Here is a 20,538-nt window from a genome sequence, read left to right on the forward strand (position 1 = left end):
GATACAGAGAAGGCTTTCGACAGAGTTGTATGAAACTTTCTATTTACATCCTTGGAAAAATTTAATTTTGGACCTAATATTATTCATTGGATTAAATTACTTTATTTATCTCCCTCTGCTCGGGTTCTTACTAATTTTCAGAATTCTAAACTCCAACGTGGAACTAGACAAGGTTGTCCTTTGAGCCCTTTGCTTTTTGATTTGGTATTGGAACCCTTAGCAATTGCTTTTCGTGAGTCTAAAGAGATCACTGGTATTTTAAGGAGAGGTACTATTCATAAAGTGTCGCTCTATGCTGATGACTTACTGCTTTTTATATCTAATGTTACAACCTCCTTACCATTTGTGTTCCATTTACTGACTAATTTTAGTCAGCTCTCAGGATATAAATTAAATTTACAGATGAGTGAACTGTTTCCTTTAATCAATTTAATACCTATTGATATTAACCTTCCTTTTAAAATATTAAGAAAACAATTTACTTATTTAGGAGTAACAATTACTAAGAATTATAAAGATTTATTTAAGGAAAATTTTCTAAGTTTATTGAATTATGTCATAAAAAACACTTTCTAATTGGTTGCTTCTCTCTTTATCACTGATTGGCCGAATCAATTCTATTAGAATGAATATCTTACCTAAATTTATATACCTTTTTCAAGCTGTGCCTGTTTTTATTCGTAAATCTTTTTTTGACTCTTTGGATTCAGTTCTTTCTTCCTATACACCCTATCCCCGTTATATGCGTCTTCAGACAATGCAGATTCACAGTTATGCGAAGAACCTATTTCTACCAACGTCTTCTTATATGCATCCAAGACTCACAGTTATGCGAGGAGCACTGCTTTCCTGCCAATACAAGTCACGTGCGTGCACCTCACTGCTGAGATGAGAAACACCGCTTTCCCGCCAATACAAGTAAAGTGCGCGCGCCTCACAATCTCACTCCCACCAGTTTCACATTGGTTTTGGCAAGGTGTGGATGCGCAATCTTGCGCTCTTAATTTTTTGTTGGTTTTACCTGCGGTGCAGTGATTTTGTGCTTGAAATATTTAACTATGCCTCCTAAGCGTCCGATGTCATGTCCTGGGCCATCAGCCGAGCGGCAGAGAACCACTTTAACACTTGGAAAAAAATTTGGAATTTATAAATAGCGTGGCATCAGCTGAAGGTAACACAGCTCTGGGATGCTACTGCTGGGAACAGAATCTTGCCTTTAAAGTTCTTTTGTTGCTTGACAATGCGCCAGCCCATCCTAAACATTTGGACAGCATTCATCCTAACATAACAGTGCGTTTCCTGCCGCCTAACACAACATCGCTGACTCAACCACTCGACCAAGGTGTAATCCACATTCAAGGCATACGTTTTTTTTAAAATGGCAAACTACCTCTCAGATGCTGCAAGCAACAGACGATTTTGAAAATCCCCTGAGTTTACTAATGGTGAAGGAACGGCGGACGTCGGAACACTTGGCACAAATGGCGATGGACATGGACCCAAGTTTAGAACGAAGTCAGTATTTCAGTCGTTCCCTGCCATCAACCCTTCTTCCCTACAAGCAAATTTATGCTGAAAAACAAAATGCTGCCAAGCAAACAACCCTCACTACTTTCTTCAAATCGGTGTCGTCATCTGCTGCCGGCAGTCCTAAGAGTTCTGTGAGTCTTCCTTCACACCTTGCTGTGCTTGATATGATCCTGACGACCACAACCATCCACCTTATCCATGTAAAGCTGCCTGACACCACAACCATCACCATCTCCCGGAGCGAACACACCTGCCTCTGTTGGTGAGTACTGTACACCCTCAGATGTTAAGTTTCTATGATTTATTATATTGAATATTACCTTAAATTGATGAAATATAATACAAATGTTGTCTTGTGGTACAGCTTTTGTGTCGTATTGGTATGAAAATGTGAATAAATTACAGATAAAGCCCTCTGGAACGCATCCCTATTTTCTCTATCTAAATAATTATTCATATTATGCAATTTCACATTATGCGTCAACTTTGAGGAACGTATCCCCCGCATATAACGAGGATAGGGTGTATATGCAAGAATAAAAAACCTCATATAAATAAAGCTCACCTTCAAAAAACCAAACAGAACGGAGGATTTGCCTTTCCCATTTAGGTTATATAATTGGGCAGTTAATATACATAATATTACATTCTGGATATATTACATTAACCATGAGAATTGCCCTATATGGGTTTCTTAGAAAGTCAACTCTGTTATAAAATTTTCCATGATTGCTTTACTTGGATCCTCACTTACTTTATCTTTAAATAAACTAATTGATAATGTGGTGGTTAAGCATATATTGAGGATTTGGTTACAGTTTAGAAAACATTTTGGTTTATTGAGATTCTCCCTCTCAAGTCCCATATTTTCTAATTGTTTTTCAAACCATCTTTAATTGACTCATCTTTTAAAGAATGCGATAGATTGGGTATTAAACGATGTCAGGATTTGTTTGATGGAGGGAATCTCTCTTCTTTTGTGCAACTTTCAACGAAATTTAACCTTTCCAACACTCACTTTTCTTGATACTTACAGGTTAGAGATTTTTGAAGATCTCAATTGCTTACATTGCCTGCAAGTCCAGATAAGAATATAACTGATACAATTTTTAATCTGAAACCCTTTAATAACGGTTCAATATCTTACATTTATGGTCTACTGTTGGGACTGAAAATGGCCTCTTTAGATAAAATCAAAGGAGACTGGGAAAAGGATTTACAGATTTGCATATTTGATGAGAGCTGGAAGATTATTTTAAAATTGATTAGTTCTTCATCATTATGTGCTCGTCATTCTTTATTACAATTCAAAGTGGTACATAGAGTTGATATGTCTAAAGACAAGCTTTCCCGTTTCTACACAGATATTTCCCTTTACTGTGATAGATATACTAATGGAGTGGGCACACTAACTCATCTGTCTTGGACATGTCCGGGCCTTGAAAAATTCTGGAAAGATGTATTTCAAACTTTCTCTGCACTTTTCAATGTCAGCTTTAAGCCCAATCGTTTGACTGCCTTGTTTGGTATTGTTGAGGATAGTGCAACACAATTGAAGCCATCTAATTTGCAGGTATTGGCTTTTATGTCTCTTATGGCCAGGAGGGCGACCTCGAAGGAGGCCGTTACGCCCACTCATGTTCAATGGCTATCTGATGTTATGTTGTGCCTTGATCTAGAGAAGATTCATTGTTCGATTTCTGATTCTAAACATGATTTTCTAATGTTATGGGGACCCTTTCTGAATTATTTTCCCAATCTTTGAACTGCTTTTAAAATATGGATCTGAGCCATTATTATTATATCATATGGTAAGGTATTTTTCTTTTCTCTTCTTTTTTTAACCAACCAGCTCATTTTGATAGTGGGGGTAGATATTTTTTAAATTAAATACAATTATTTTATTCTATTTCATTTCATAATTCAATCTTTTTTTATACATGATTGTTTTGGAATATGGGATACTGTGATCATATTACTGTGATTGAAATGTAATATAATTCGTATTATTTACTTGTATTTGTATTTGTATTCATGTAATTTATATAATATCAATAAAAATATTGGGAAAAAAATTTCAGTACTCTGAGGCGGGTTGTCATGCCTAGTTTAGTATTGGTCAGTATACTCTTCATTCTCGTAAAGGTGTCTTTTTTGCCATCCCTATTCTTCTGTTGATGTCCATGTCACACCTGCCATCTGATGTCACCCAGCTTCCTAAGTAGCAAAAGTTCTGTACTTGTTTTATGTCTTCCCTGTTTATTCTCAGCCTGCAGATAGGATTCTCCTTCTTTTTAGATATCACCATACATTGTCTTTTTGCAGTTGATAGATAAACCCATTTTTGCACTTTCTTCAACAACTACATCAATTAAGTTTTGTAGTTCTTCCTCCGTACTTGCAATTAGCACAATGTCATCTGCATATCTGAAATTATTGATGTTTTCACCACCAACTTGGATTCCCAAGATGTCTGTTATTTTTTGTAATGTTGTTTCACTGTACACATTAAATAAATCAGGGGAGAAAACACGCCCATGTCTAACTGCTCTCTTGATTTTCATAAACTGACTCACTTCTCCATCTATTCTTACAGCGGCAGTTTGCTCCCAGTTCAGTTTTCTGATTAGGCAGAGGTCTTTTGAATCTAGATCTAGACTTTTCTGTAATATTTCAAATAACTTATTGTGCACTTTATCAAATGCTTTTGTGTAGTCGATAAAACAAACAAATCTTTGGTAATCAAAAATGTTTAATAAATACTATATACTTCTTTTACTATATTGTGACACCTTACAGACCACTTTCAGCAGGATAAAATCTTTGTGCTCCCTACAATAAACCCATGTGACTATGCGAGCATTGGCATATGGATACAGTGGAAACTTAAATGAACAAATAAATAAAACAGTTTAAAAGATATACGAGTATCTACAAACGTTTGTACTTACAACAATACTTTCTGGATATACGTTGTCACTGTATGAGCCATCTTCAAAGTTGATTTCGTAAAAAGTCTGTGCTGCAGTTCCAATCACTTTGCATCTGCAAAAGCGTCCATTGCTGTTTTTTGCAATGACCACCTGATCTAATGATACAGATGGAAGATCTCGGTTTTGCTATTGTTTAAGGGTGGGGAAGAAATGAGAAAAGAAAAAGGAAGACAACTGAATTTACATCAAACACTCGTATCTAAATTTTCTAAGGCAGCATTATTCCATGACTGTGGATGAATCATTATGTTAAAAAGACATTTCAAGAAATTTATAATGGATTGATTTCTTCTAAACTTCCCCCGTTATACAGTCCCCTAGTCCTTTCTCTCTTCCCTCCAAGGCCACTTTGCACATTTACCTCCAAAACATCCAGTCCTGTTAATTAATCCTTACAATCATGAGTATTCACACTTTTCCAACTACATTTGATTCAGTGTCTCAGCAGCACCCTGAATTTAAAGTTAAAACCCATGGGGTATCTATGTGTTGCGATTTATAACCTAGTGACCTCCCCAGGATTCCAGATCCACACAATTCAAGTAGAACAAAACACTGGATGAGAAATATGCTAATAGCACTAAATATCTATGCTTTAAGAACCAGCCTGCCCACTACCAACAGTTTGATCCTAGCTGCACTGTACTGCCTCTGCGATGATATTCGTTCATGAAGTGCCCATGTGTCACAGCACTCAGCAGTCTAAGATTATTTATATTCAATACACACAAATTAGATAACTGATTGTTTAAGCAACTGATAAACAATTACATGGTCAGATTACATAAGAAATGGCTCAACCTGTTTGACCAACCATTCATGGGTTAGTCAAAGAAGAGGTGTGTGAAATCATCAGTCACTGTGAAATCTTACAGCCTGCTGTTATGTTTAGATTTTTCAGAAAACAATCATAAATATCTGTCTTTCGTGCTTAGACTACAAGAATTACATCTTCAAAACGTATCCCATCCACCAACAAAAACCTCTTTGTATCCTAGATGGTCACCATTGTCCATAATTGTGGCCAAAAAAAACCTCATCTTTCATCCAATACAATCTACTTATTTTGTAACATTTCCTGCACTTAAGCATCACTGTTTAATCATTCTCTCTCAAATTTATGATTTCTGAATTTTGTACTTCCAGATATCAATGTATTAACCTTACTGTCGCACCCCAAAGCAAACTGTGAAGTGGCACTTTGCAGGTGAATACTTTACATCATTTTTTTAAATGGGATTTTGTGCCTGTAACCTGCAGTAATTTCTGGCTCATTTAAAACTTGTGTACATAGATGATTAAAATATCATAGTCAAGTAACATTAATTTTTAATAATACTAATAATTCTATTAGTTTTAAGATTGTGACAGGACAAGATAGGATAGGTCCACAGATTAGGGTCCTAAACTACAGCACAGCAAATGTTGGGGGAACTTAAGACAGGATTTAGTAGAGATTTGTTAGAAGGGAAAGGAACGAAAGGCAAATGGGAGGCTTTTAACAGTGTGATATCAAATGTCTAAGCAGAGCATGTTCCCGTTAGGTAAACCTGGCAAGTTTAGGGAACCTTGGCCGATGAGAAATACTGAGGCTTTAGTTAAGGAAAAAAAGGATACATAGTTTTTAGGAAGGCGGGATCGAGTAAATCCCTTAATGACTATAAAAAGATGAAGAACTCAGGAAGGCAAAGTGAGGGTATGAGATGGACCTGGCAGATCAGGTTAATGAAATTCTCAAGAGGTTCTATCACTATATTAAGAGTAAAATAGTCTAGAGAAAGAGTGGGTCCCCTTAGAGTTTGGAATGGCCACCTATTTCATCAGCTGCAGGAGATAGTGGGTATTTTATTTCACAAATATTTCTCTATTGCTTACTGAAGAAAAATTCATGGTTGCTCTAGAAATAAGGGAAAAAATGGAGATGTTTTGGAGGATATTCAAAATACTATGGAGGAGGTATTTGCAGCTTTTCAGGACATTAAGGTGGGCAAATTCCTAGGGCCTGACTGAGTGCAATTTCAGACTTTATGGGAGGCTAGAAGAGGAATTGTGGAGGCCTTTGTGGAGATAGTTGCTTCATCATTGGCCACTGGTAAAGTTTCCAAAAACGGGAAGTTGGCGAATGTTGCTCCACTGTTTGCAAAGGGTAACAAGGACAAGCTAGGGAACTGTGGGTCAGCCAGCCTTACAGTGGAATGCAAAAGTTTGGGCACCCCGGTCAAAATTTCTGTTACTGTGAATAGCTAGCGAGTAAAATATGAACTGATTTCCAAAAGGCATAAAGTTAAAGATGACACATTTCTTTAATATTTTCTTTAAAAGTTCTATTTTAACTTCATCAATCCACAGGACTTGTTTCTAAATTGCATCAGGCTTGTTTAGATGTTCTTTTGAACCTTTTGAATAGAACTTTTTGGCCACAATGAGCAAAGGTATGGTTGGAGAAAAAAGGGTGCAGAATTTCATGAAAAGAACCACTCTCCAACTGTTAAGCATGGGGGTGGATCGATCATGCTTTGGGCTTGTGTTGCAGCCAGTGGCATGGGGAACATTTACTGGTAGAGGGAGGAATGAATTCAATTAAATACCAGCAAATTCCGGAAACAAACATCACACCATCTGTAAAAAAGCCGAAGATGAAAAGAGGATGGCTTCTAAAACAGGATAATGATCCAAAACACACCCCAAAATCCACAATGGACTACCTCAAGAGGCACAAGCTGAAGGTTTTGCCTTGGCCCTCACAGTCCCCTGACCTAAACATCATCGAGAATCTGTGGATAGACCTCAAAAGAGCAGTGCATGCAAGACGGCCCAAGAATCTCACAGAACTAGAAGCTTTTTGCAAGGAAGAATGGGTGAAAATCCCCCAAACAAGAACTGAAAGACTCTTAGCTGGCTACAAAAAGCATTTACAAGCTGTGATACTTGCCAAAGGGATTGTTACTAAGTACTACCATGCAGAGTGCCCAAACTTTTGCTTCGGGCCCTTTTCCTTTTTTGTTATTTTGAAACTGTAAAAGATGGAAATGAAAAAGTTCTCTTGCTTAAAATATTAAAGAAATGAGTCATCTTTAACTTTATGCCTTTTGGAAATCAGTTCATCTTTTACTTGCTCAGCTATTCACAGTAACAGAAATTTTGACCAAGGGTGCCCAAACTTTTGCTTGCCACTGTACATCGGTAGTGAGGAAACTATTGAAGGGAATTCTGAGGGATGATTGGATAGTAAGAATTTGATTAGAAATCAGCATGGCTGTGTGCATAATGAACCTTTTAGAGTTTTTTTTTCTGAGGTAACCTAAATAGTAGATGAGGGTGGATGTCGTCAATCATCAACAAGCTCGCGCTTGGTAGGCCGGTCTGTAAAGTAATGTCCCATGGATCTTGGAGAGTAAGTTTGGTAGATTCAAAATTGATCAGAGTGGAAGAAGTTGGTCGTTGAAGATTGTTTCGCAGTATGGAGACCAGTGACTAGTGGAGGCTAGTGGTGTGCTGCAGGGATCGGTGTTGGACCATTGTTATCATTTATATAAATGATTTCAATATGAATGTATAAACAGTTTGCAGAGACACAAAATTAGGAGGTGTTTGAGATAATGAAGAAGCTCATTGTAGATTAGAGGGGAATCTTGATCAGTTAGGGAAGTGGGCCAAAGTGACAAATGGATTCCAATACAGATTAAGTGTGAGGTGATGTATTTTGAAAAGTCAAACCTGCGTCTGACTTATATTATGAATGGTAGGGCACTAGGGTGTATAATATAACAGAGGGACGTAATGGTTCAAGTGCATAATTAGTTGAAAGCAGCATCACAGGTACACAGGCTAGTCTAAAAGGGCATTTTTGCATGCTGGCATTAATCAGTCACAGCATTAAACACAGATTTAGGACATCATGTTGCAGTTGCAATACACCAAATATTGAAAGGCCTAGATTGAGCGGGCATAAAAGAGGGCATTTCCAATAGTGGGAGAGTCTAAGGACATCCCTTCTATCTCGAATGACTTCCAGTCACGATGGTGCAAGCGAACAACAATTCCTCGAGCAACATCTTCCAGATAGCCAAACTTTTCACTATTACTTCTGCTTGTTCTTTTTGTCTTGATTGTGTTATGGAAACGGTTGGAGCCTGTAATGTGCAGTTTGGAATTGGATCGAGCCCTGCTATGCCCAGAGAGGACCAAGTACACGAGCTCCCTCGTGGAGAAGGCCAGAAATGGAGTCTCGGGTCATGAATAACTCCATTTTACAGCGACGAGGAAGATTGAAGCATCGAGATGAATGCAGAGGAGGTAAGCGGTCGCTCTCAATTGAGGCCACGGGGTGACAGCGATTGGTAGCCAGGTCAGTGGCGTTCAGATTTTGTGTGGCAGTCGCTCCTCATGGAAGGACTGAATTTGTGCAGTCGCTCTCCTCGAATGCTTATGGGAAGATGTTTTTGATATTATGTGATTATTGGACGGCACTTTACATTGGGTTGGGGGTTTGATGTTATTGTCACTTTTTTTGTGAGGGACGGCGTTGGGGGTTTGGAGTTTGGGATGAGAGCAGGAGTGGAGGAGTTTGAGGTTTGCGAGTTCTTTTTCTTTTTCATGCAGGGGAGGGGGTATGTTGATGATTTTCTTTCAATAACTCTCACGCATTTCTGTATTTCATGGCTATCCGGAGAAAACGCATATCAGAGTTGTATTGGACATGTATACTTTGACATTAAAATAAACCTTTGACCTTTTTTCACTAGAGATGAAGTGGAATTTTATTAGCCAGAGGGTGGTGACTCTGTAGAATTCACTGCCACAGACGGCTATGAAGTCCAAGTCACTGGATATATTTAAAGTAAAGATTGATAGGTACTCAATTCATAAGACAGTCTAATTCGATTCCTATGTCTTGTGGTCTCATAGTTGTAAAATTGGTGAGGTCACACTTGAGTACTGTGTCAGCCTGCTATTGGAGATATGGTTAAATTGGAAAGTGTGCAGAAAGATTTATAAAGATCTTATATCAAAAAACAAGCAAATAGACATTATGTTATAGCTGTACAAGGCGCTGGTTAAGCCTCACTGAGAGAAAAGTGTGGTTTTAGAGAATACACCTTACATAGAAAATATAGGCCTTGGAGAGAGTGCAGCATAAATATACCAGTATTTCAAGGGTTAAGTGGTGAGATGAGATAAACCAAATTATGTATTCCCTGAAAAGTTGAAGATAAAGGAATCATTGGAATTTTGTTTCAGTATTACGAGGAACTGACTGTATAGATGCAAAGAATCCACTTCCAAAAGTAATGAAAGCGAGGACAAAAAAGATAATTCAAATATTTGTAACAGACTTTCAATGAGGGGCTAAATGGTTGTGATTCTTAGATCTTAACCCATTACATTAACTCAAAACCCACAAGATACTGGTGGAAAGAAATAGTGTGCAAAAAAAGAATATAGTCAAAAACTTCTATTTTAAAACTGATGTGTAATATGTACAGAACCCTGAACACTTCTGCACTTGAAGTAAGAATCTAACAACTTCCATATTCTGATTTTACAGTGTGAGCTGGAATAAACCTATAATTTTCGTCCTGTGATATCAGACATCATTCATTTTAAATTCCCAAACCTTTCATTCTGTCTATTCACCTGCATTGCTGATTTGACATGATAATCCAGGCATTCTTACTTCTCCAACACACACCGTCTTCTTCAAAATAACCCTTCCAAGCATGACTGACTAAAATTAATGTGCTCCTCACATTTGTAATGGTCACAAAAATATGTTAAGCAGAAATAACAAATGGGCAACAAATAGTCTCCTATGGAGTTAAGCTATTGAGATTAATCTGTCATTCTGTGCTTTCTGAATTCAGAATTATAAATCTAGAACGCATTAAAAGATAATCAATTGTCAGGACCGGACATGATTAGGCTGATTAAGGCAAGGGCGATCAGTGAATTACATACTGCTCCACAATATCCAATACTTCCAGATTAATCCAAGCAAATACAAATTACAATGATCTTCTACATTTTCAGTAGGAAACTATAAAAGGAGAAAATGCTGGAAACATTAGCAAGTTAGGTACCATCTATGGAAAAAGAAATAACTAATATTTCACCATCAGAAGTGAGACAGATAATCTAAAATAGTTTTCAGCAGCAGAGAGAGCAGGGAAAGTAGCAGTTTGGAACCACATTAACTCATTAAGTCTCACCCTATCAGAAAGAGTCCCTTTGTTCTACTCATCTCCACCTGCAATTTAAAAATTACATTGTTTTCTCTCTCACTTCTAATGAAGGCTCTCACACCTGAAATACTCTCTTTTTCCCACCAATACTGCCTGATCTTCCGACTGTTTCCGGCATTTTCTTGTTTTTAATTTCAAATTTTTTTGTATCTGCAGTTCCAATTTCCAATAATCACAATTATTTGTTCAATTTAGGAGGTACAGTTTGAAGTAATTTTAGCATGATCGCTATTAATCAATGTGGTAAAACATGTTGAAAGTTATCATTGAAAGACCAACATAACTGATATGGTCACTTACATTCTGACTGTTCGCTTTGTGCTTAAAGCAGATAATGGATACAACATAGGGCCAGTCATCTGGTTCCATTACAACCCCTGCAGCATGTGCACACGTCACATGAAAAGATGTGGAGCAATGCTCGTATGAACACTGGATACAGGCTCCCGCGCTGCTCTTCACTTTTTTCCTGCAGTACACACATTTCTGATGAAACAAAAAAAGTAGAATACATGAATAAATATCTTCTGACTTTCACTAGTTTGCAGGCAGTTTGATATTTTATAGCTGATGTTGAAATTACATGAGGTGAAGCAGAATACATCCATAGGGGGTATATGTAAATGTGAAGTGAATTTAAATCAAGCAAGTTCCCACCAGTCAGGCTCTTTACTGCTTTTACAATAAATCCAAACGATACGTGTTCAAAGAGTTCATCTGTCAATGGTCAAAAATGTGATCAATCCCAAAATTAGTGTTAGGAATGAAAAATACCTCAGCATTATCTTTATTGTTTGTGAAATTCTGCTTTTTAAATTGCACTTTAATTATTATCAAACCAATCTAATTGTGGCCATTCACATATACAGGTTTCCCCCGCCATCCGAAGGTAGAGCATTCCTATGAAACGGTTCGTAAGCTGAAATGTTGTCAAGCGAAGAAGCAATTACCATTTATTTATATGGAAAAATTTTGTGAGCGTTCGCAGACCCAAAAATAACCTACCAAATCATGCCAAATAACACATAAAACCTAAAATAACAGTAACATATAGTAAAAGCAGGAATCATATGATAAATACACAGCCTATATAAAGTAGAAATACTTCTCTACGATTGCCGGCACAGATCTCCGTAGCGAAAATCTCACGCAAGCGCTCTTGGCAGAAGATCTCACGCAAGCGCTGTTGGCATAAACGCGCTGTCCAGTAACCTTTGAACTATGAAGCTGACAAATCTACCAAATAACACGTAAAAATACACAGCCTATATAAAGTAGAAATAATGTATGTACAGTGTAGTATCACTTACCGGAATTGGGAAAACAGCGCCGAGCACACTGATGATAGTGTGTTAGACTGAGTCATCGCAGGCTGGGTGGTGCAGTGGCCCCCATCGCCTCTGATCTGGACCGACAATTACGTGCTAGGCGGCACCTAATTAATTAGCATGTTTATTTCAGCTTTTTTCTTAAAGATGTGCTGTATGCCTCCCGGCTACCGCTGCGTTCTTCACAAATCGGTACAGTATCTGTCTGGGGCCTGGGTGTTGGGGTGGTGGGACACGGGGGTGTCATTTCATCGTCGATCAGGGCAGGCAGCTCATCTTCTCCTTTGACTGCCCGCCTCGATGTCGAAGGTCGAGGTGGAAGGCTTGCTTGACTGCTGAGCCTCGCGCATTTTTTTTATCATACAGTTGTTTGTAAGCATTCAAACCATCCTGCAAATATCCCCTAAACCTACGTACCCTTTCAAAATTAAAGTCGTACTTCATCATTGCAGCGAAAATCTCACGCAGTTGCTTCACTTCCTGCATTCGGTTGCATTTGGTTTCGATTGTTATCCTTTCCTCTTCCAATTGCACCAGCTCTTCATCTATCAGTTCTTGGTCATGGGATGCCAAAACCTCTTCAATATCATCTTTGTCAACTTCCACAAGCCAAGCTCACTTTGTCCTTGCTTCGTTCACCACGATCGAAACGCTTAATTATGTCTAGTTTTACACTAAGTGTAACACCCTTACTCTTTCAGGCTTTTCCGACACCTTAGAACTCATCTTACTAACGGCTGCTCAATGCAACGTGTTAAAGCAATGCCGTTCCGAATCCAGGGGAGAGCAGCTGCTCGGGGCGTGCGCCGCCTTTTATCGCGCGCTGATTTTTTATCGCACGCTGCCTTTCTTCGTAACAGTAAAAACATCTTCTGAAAGCAAAAACAGGGTACTAATGTAGGTCTTTCATAACAGTGAGGTTTCGTAAAGCAAATGTTCGAAAAGCGGTGAACACCTGTATTCTGACCAAAATGACATCACCATCTTCCTCTTCAAATCAACAAGGGCCATGCTCCACAGCTGAATATCTTGGGCTTTCTAACTAATAAATCATTTTCAAAATAAGGTTTAATGTTTTTTTAACTAATACAAATGAAGGCCTAATGGATTCTTAAAGATTGCATTCTTCCAATTTTGAACTGAGCTTCATCTTGAAACATATTTCTGAATGCAACATCCAAGGGATGCCTACTGTTTGGAACTTTTCAGAACTCTAGTGCTTCTCTTCCTTCAGATAGATTAAAAACTCTATCGCTAGCCCTCTAATCTAGGCTGGCACTTCTGTGCAGTATAACGTTTGTTGCACTGTCAAAGCTATGTGATAAACTATGAGTTAATATGGGTTACAGTCAGGAAAGATCTGATGATATCAATGTAAAGAACAGCAAAGGGAGACTACCCTGATCTCTAAACCATTTAAAAATTTCAATTAACATCACAGAAACAAATTATCCCAACATTATTATTTGACTGTTGTTGATGCCTGCTGTACATAAATTAACTGCTCCATTTCTTAAATTACATGAGTGACTGTCATTCAAAACTGCTTATTTGATGCTAAAGCTCTTTGGAATAAGATGGAACTGTAAAAAGGGACCAGATAAAAATGAATTTATTTGTCTTTTAAATTCATCTGTAGATTTCTACTCTCTCATCCACTTGCCAAAACTAAAGCGCTGAAAGTGCAGAGATCAAGGTTGTGGTCATCATGGAACCAGCCATTAAGTTCAAAGCTGAAGGAGCTGATACTTTCTCAAGGTGTTGAAAGATTTGGATATCTATCCACATATTATTTGTCACTGAAATAATCTTTCATTCTCAGATTATACTGGGATTAAATGGAGGCCGCAAAGTATATGAATACACCGCACTGATATTAACAAATTATCTTTTACATATTGAAAAACAAGAAACAAAATGAGGATGTGGGACGATTGCATCGGAACATGTCATGTTTTGGAATACCAAGCAAAACTGCAAAGCAGGTACATAGACATCAATAAGTACATTAAAGTATTATTTCTCAAAACACAAATGATTTTATTTCTGTTCTTCCAGAGCTTTATGGGATTATAACTCAGAAAATAAATGTAAGTTCCGCATGAGAAACAAATTAAAAATTACTATTAAGACTCACTTTCATTTTATTCAATACAGTGGGCTGATTAGTTTTTGTACTACAGTTTGATTGGATGCTAATCTCCTCAAGGTCTTGATAATATAAAAGCAGGAAAGGGAAAGAGAAAAAGAATTTATTTCACCTTCCATCACACCAGCCTTTAATTTCAATGGACATTGCCTGCAATTCTTGCCAGTGTGCTGCCATCAACAAATACTTCCAACCAGTCATCTTGAAATCTTGTGTGTTCAGGGGAGAACAGCGTTCCTCATCTCTGAAACCTTAGAAGCTTGCGTACAATTGGCATGTCATCCAAAACTTTGACAAACTTCTATAAACGTGCAGTGGAAACTATATTGACTGGTTGCATCACGGCTTGGTATGGAAACACCAATGCCTTCGAACAGAAAAACCTATAAAAGGTAGTGGATACAACCCAGTCTATCACGAATAAAGCCTGCCCCACCACTGAGGAGTACAGTCGCAAGACAGCATCATCCGTCATCAAGGACCTCCACCATCCAGGCCATGCTCTCTTCTCTCTGCTGCCATCAAGAAGGAGGTACAGAAGCCTCAGGACCCACACCTCCATGTTTAGGAACAGTTATTACTCCTCAACCATCAAGCTCTTGAACAGAGTGGATAATTTCACTCAACCCAACACTGAACTGTTCCCACAACTTATCGGGCTCATTATGAAAGTTTCTTCATCTCTTGTTTTCATTAATTATTGCTTATTTATTTATTATTATAATTTTTTTTTGTTTTTTTTCTTTTCATATTTGCATAGTTGTCTTTTGCACATTGGGCATTTGTCCATCTTAGATTAGATTATGAGGACACGCAGTCCTCTTTTATTGTCATTTAGTAATGCATGCATTAAGAAATGATACAATGTTCCTCCAGAAAGATATCACAGAAACACAAGACAAACCAAGACTAAAAAAACCTGACAAAAACCACGTAACGATTACGGTATTGCTTTGCACATTTAGAGTGCAAAGCAATACTGTAATTTGATAAAGAACAGACCATGGGCACAGTAAAAAAAGTCTCAAAGCCTCTCGAAAGTCCCATCATCTCACGCAGACAGTAGAAGGAAGAAAAACTCTCCCTGCCATGAGCTTCCAGTGCTGCAAACTTGCCGATGCAGCACCCTGGAAGCACCCGACCACAGCCGACTCGAGTCTGTCCGAAAACTTCGAGCCTCCGACCAGACCTCCGACACTGAGCACCATCTCTGCTGAGCACTTCAACCCCAGACCTGGCAACAGGCAATAGGCAAAGCTGAGGATTTGGGGCCTTCCCCTCCGGAGATTCTTGATCACACAGTAGCAGCGGCAGCGAAGCAGGCATTTCAGAAGTTTCTCCAGATGTTCCTCCGTGCTTCTCATATCTGTCTCCATCAAATCAGGATTGTGCACAGCCCCTACTTAACAAATACGATATTTCGGAGCAGCCGTGCGCGTTGCATCGCGCCATCTTCTCCTCCCCTCCTTATCTTATGTGCAGATTTTCATTGATTCTACTGTGTTTCTTTGTATTTATGGTGAACGCCCACAAGAAAATGAATCTCATGGTAGCAAATGGTGACATATATGTACTTTGATAATAAAATTACTTTGAACTTTGAACCACTGTTCCCTTCACAGATATACTTAGATTTTCTACTTTTATTTCAGATTTCATTTAATATCTCATTCACTAAATATCTATTCCAGCAGTGCATTTCATCTTTAGTGTTATAACTAATTCTAACTTTCATGAAATCCTGAAAGTACTGGGAAGTCAGGCAGCATCTGTGAAAGAGAAACTGTTCTCAGGGCAGTGAACCTTCAAGAGGATATGAAAAAAGGTTACTGACCTGAACTAGTAAAATTTAATTCTCTGCTCACAGATGCTGCCTACACTACTGTGCCTTCTGGAAATTTATTTCTCTTTCAGGTTTCCAGTTTTGCTTACATTCCCAAGACCTTCAGCAGAATATTAATATTAATACAAACATTTAATGTGAACTTAGACTCTTCTAGGCTAAGCTTGGGTTACTGCCAGAGATAATTAAAAAGTAAAGAAGGGAGAAACTGCAGGTTTGGTTTACTGAGATGGCGATGAGAAGTTATTAAGAATCTGGACAATTCAACTTCCAGATGACTTTGATGAAATACAGAAAAGATAAATCCAGAAATCAATATCAAAATAATCTAGGATATTAGGAAGAAGAAAAAGCAATTATCATCAGAAATTTTAATGATTGAATGAATGATTAGTGTGTGAATATACTTGAGAAAGTACATAACCAATTGGCTCTTTTTGGATAGAAGGGACAAATGACTCTCATTCCACCCCATTGTATTTATTTTTACGATAAGCATCTGAGACCTGGCTTCAGGAAGAAGAATCACACTCTGAAGTAATGCTTTTCTTTCATCTGAGGTTACAGAAAAATTGAAAGATCATTCATACTCATTACAACCAATGTGATATCAATGCTACCAATGAATAATCTCGGATTTCAACATTTCTAAGGAACTGGGGACAGTCTCAATCAGAATCAGCAAAACAGAAATTTCCCATTTTACCTCACCTTTCCTGTATAAGTATTATTTTGTGCTGGGAATATACTAACCTTGGCTCCTGGCCCTATGAAACCTCTCCTCAGTGACAGATTTTAAATGTTCTGATTGCAAACAAACTCAACCTTGGTTTAACAAATCCTTGGCATAAAATCATCCAGGATTAGACACTAAAATCAGCATGATCAATATTCAAACAGGAGGAAATCTGCAGATGCTGGAAATTCAAGCATCACACACAAAATAAAGTATAAAGTATATAAAATGCTGGTGGAACGCAGCAGACCAGGCAGCATCTATAGGAAGAGGTACAGTCGACGTTTCGGGCCGAGACCCTTCTTCAGGATGTCATGATCAATATTAATTACTTAGAAAGAGCAGAAAAGAGATGGATTGTAAATGAATTAAATAAGGAGTGGCCTTTACTTTTCGTGAGGAAATTTGAAAGAGAAGTGTCACAGCACCTCTCCTACTACGTAAAAATAGCTGGATGTTTTTGTACACTTTAATTTCAATGTGCTAACGTCACAGTAATGTATACATCTGAAACTGAAACTGAGGACCAGGATATCTAAGCAAAGTACTCCTGTTCTTAAAACTAAATTTAAAGAAGAACATTCCATTAGCTCTTGAAGAAATATGACAGGGTGAGCAAAATGCAGTCCTCTGCCAAAACCCAAAGAAATATTTTGATTTTCACAATAATTTAGTAACACCCACTTCCTCCTTGAATTTGAATTTGGACTTTGCACATGAAATATTAGGTCTGAATTTCATGCTTACTAGGCTTTTGACAGCTTGTAGCATATTGAAAGTTCTTAAATCATGCTGAATACATTTTCAAGGTTTAGTTAACCTCACAGGATAAATACGAGCAAGACACAGGATCAGCCCGTACCACCACTGCAACCCATCATCAACTTGTTGTTTAAAGGTGTTCCAGACAACTTAAGATCTCCAGGCACTACCTTGGAGGGCAAAAGTGGTTACTAAAAAGTTAGGCGATCAGAGGACAATGTTAATGGTGCATTGATGTATTACAAGGTAAAACGGTAACAGGGTGCAGAATAAAGGTGTTACAGAACAGAGAAAGTGTGGTATAAGGTGCAAGGTCACAATGAGGTAGATTGTGAGGTCAGAGACTATCTTGTCATTCTAGGGAAACATTCAATAATCTTACAACAGCAGGACAGAAGCTGTCCTTGGGTCAGGTGCTACATGCTTGCAGACTATTGCATCTCCTGCCTGATTTTTTTTTAATGTGTGATAGGAAGAAGAGAGAAATGTCTGGATTCAATAGTAGGATATTTGATTATACTGGCTGCTTTACTAAGCACAAGAAGTGTAGACAGAGTCCATGGAGGGAAGGCAAGCTTCCATGGTGCCATGGTGTGCTGAGCTGTGTCCACAATTCTCTGCTGTTTTTTGTGGTCATGAGCAGCAGTTGCCATGCATCCAGATAGAATACTTTCTATGATGTATTGATAAAATTGATGAGGGTCAAAAGGGACATACCCATATGTCTTTAACTTCATGAGGAAGTAGAGGAATGGTGGAGTAAGGTAGAAGGGTGGTGGTATTTAACAGAGTTAATTCCAGTGAGGTACTGAGAATGAAAGGCAAAGTTGTAACAGGGAGTAAAAAGTAAATTCTAGTTGGATGGATCAGTGAAGATTTCAGCAGAAGTGAAAGGATTATGAATAAAATTCCACTGGGATGAGAGGAATTACAAAGAAAATTCCAGAAACAAGGTTGCAGTGATCATTAAGTTTGATGTGAAAATGGAGACCAAGAGCCAAATAAATGTAAAGGATATACAAAATACAGTCCAGGCATAAATGGAATGGTAGGGGAAAGAAATTACAACAGATCTGGATCAGCTCATAAGTTATCAGCTATCCCCAGCCACAACCACTTACCCTGGAAGTAAAATTGACCTTTGAATGGGATACAACTACTGTTCCCTTTGCCTACCAAAATCAAAAATAGAAGCTGATTTGTTTAGCAGGAACACCCCACAAATATTAAGAAAGGATTCTACGGTGCAAGGTATTAGTGTTGTTGAACTGCCTACAGGAAATGCCTAGAATGTAAATGAAAGTCGTATTTTTGCAGAATAAATACACAATGTCTCAGATTTCCTCACAATAACATAAACTGAACAATACATGTATTACTTAAACATCCACAAATGACACAGCTTTAGAGTTAAGCAACAAACATTTCAACACTTATGGTTTAGGGCTCCTCTTCATTTTAGCAGAACTGAAATAATAGCAATTTTGTTTACACAAAGTCAATAAAATTAATTTAACCTGTTGTAAACATTCTTACCCTTTTTTTAAATCCATTCCTTAATGCAGCTTCAATTACATATGCAACAGAACACTCCAGGCTGTGATTTTCTTTACGAATATGACTTATTGTTAAATGAAACAGAGTTAGGTAAAATAGCGTAACTCTCCTTAAGGTAAAATGCTGTGGCATTGTGTGGTGTTATGCACAATGACTCAAAATGATATGCTAAAATTCCTATCCAATCACAGTGGTAAAGGGCAGAGACTTGTAATGACCACTAGATGAGGTAGAGTTTTTTATTTATTTGACCATAAACTTACCTTTATTAGGTATTAGCTGTACTGCAAGGAACAATTTTACAGCAGAAGGTGAAAGGGCGAGCTTCAGTATATATTATTTTTTGAAGAGCCAACAAAGGCACAACAACCCAAATTGTCATTGTATGAACTTATTCTATATTAAAGTCTTTGCATTGTTTACATATGCCTTCAAATCTTAAGTCAGCTGTCATATTCCAAAATGACAATTTGATACATTGACAACTTCCATAATAAATACAATACCAATACTCACATGTTATAACAAAATTGCTTACATAACGTGCCTCCTATTGTACCTTCCTATAATGGTACTGCAGCAGCTCAGCTTGTGCTGTCTGGGTCTTTGCTTTACAGTGTAGAGAAACACTGGCTCCATTTCTGCTCCATGTGCCTTAAATTTTACTAACTAAAAGAAAGAAATCTAGCTTTTAAATACATTCATTCATGAATATACATAAGTATGTTCTGATAAGAAGCAATGAAGAATGACCATGTAATCTACTTCTTTATACAAGGCATTATGTGAGATGTTGTCCAGGATAAAGAGATTTTCCAAATGTATCTCTGAAATAAAGATGAGGCCACAGTTTAATGATTAATATATAGCACTTCCAAGTATGTAGCTCCTCTAATGTAGTGGTGTGAAATTGCAATGAGGATCACATGTTAAAATACCTAAAGTAGGTACGAAACATTGACCTTTCTAGCTAAAGACTCACACAGGCCAAGGTCATACTTATCAGAGTATTTAAAATCAGGGATAATATGAATTTTATTTTACTTAGAGATACAGCATGGAATAATACAACAAAGTTAAAGGGATCTTGGTTCAATTAGCATCCCGATTTCACAGACTTCATCTGTTCTCAACTCACCATTTTCAATGCAGTCACAGTCTGTCCAGTAATATCAGAAAATCCTGTTTAGTGATTTTACACTCACATTCTTTTATGAGGTATATGAAATACATTAGCTTTATAATCTACGAGCAGTGGTAGTTGTGAAGGACATTTAATGAAATTGCCTGTGTAATCTTGCCTCACTATTGCATCTCCTTATAGCAGATTTAAAGTAATGTAGCACTTAGTTAGGCCAAGATAATTCATGATGTGATCATTTAAAATTATTGTATAAT

At 37.7% G+C, this 20,538-nt stretch overlaps 1 protein-coding gene across 2 annotated transcripts in view; it reads right to left on the bottom strand.

Moving 5' to 3' along the window:
* Window positions 1-20,538, bottom strand: part of kdm4b (lysine (K)-specific demethylase 4B) — a 550,987-nt gene that overhangs the window by 20,486 nt on the left and 509,963 nt on the right. For both annotated transcript variants that reach the window (XM_072244640.1, XM_072244641.1), the window contains 2 exons: window positions 11,066-11,251; window positions 4,482-4,649 (listed from right to left, as the gene is read on the bottom strand). In XM_072244640.1, the coding sequence (XP_072100741.1) occupies window positions 4,482-4,649; window positions 11,066-11,251 (354 nt within the window). The remainder of the gene's footprint in view (window positions 1-4,481; window positions 4,650-11,065; window positions 11,252-20,538) is intronic.

This window comes from Mobula birostris, chromosome 26 (genome assembly GCF_030028105.1).
Source record: "Mobula birostris isolate sMobBir1 chromosome 26, sMobBir1.hap1, whole genome shotgun sequence".
NCBI lineage: Eukaryota > Metazoa > Chordata > Chondrichthyes > Myliobatiformes > Myliobatidae > Mobula > Mobula birostris.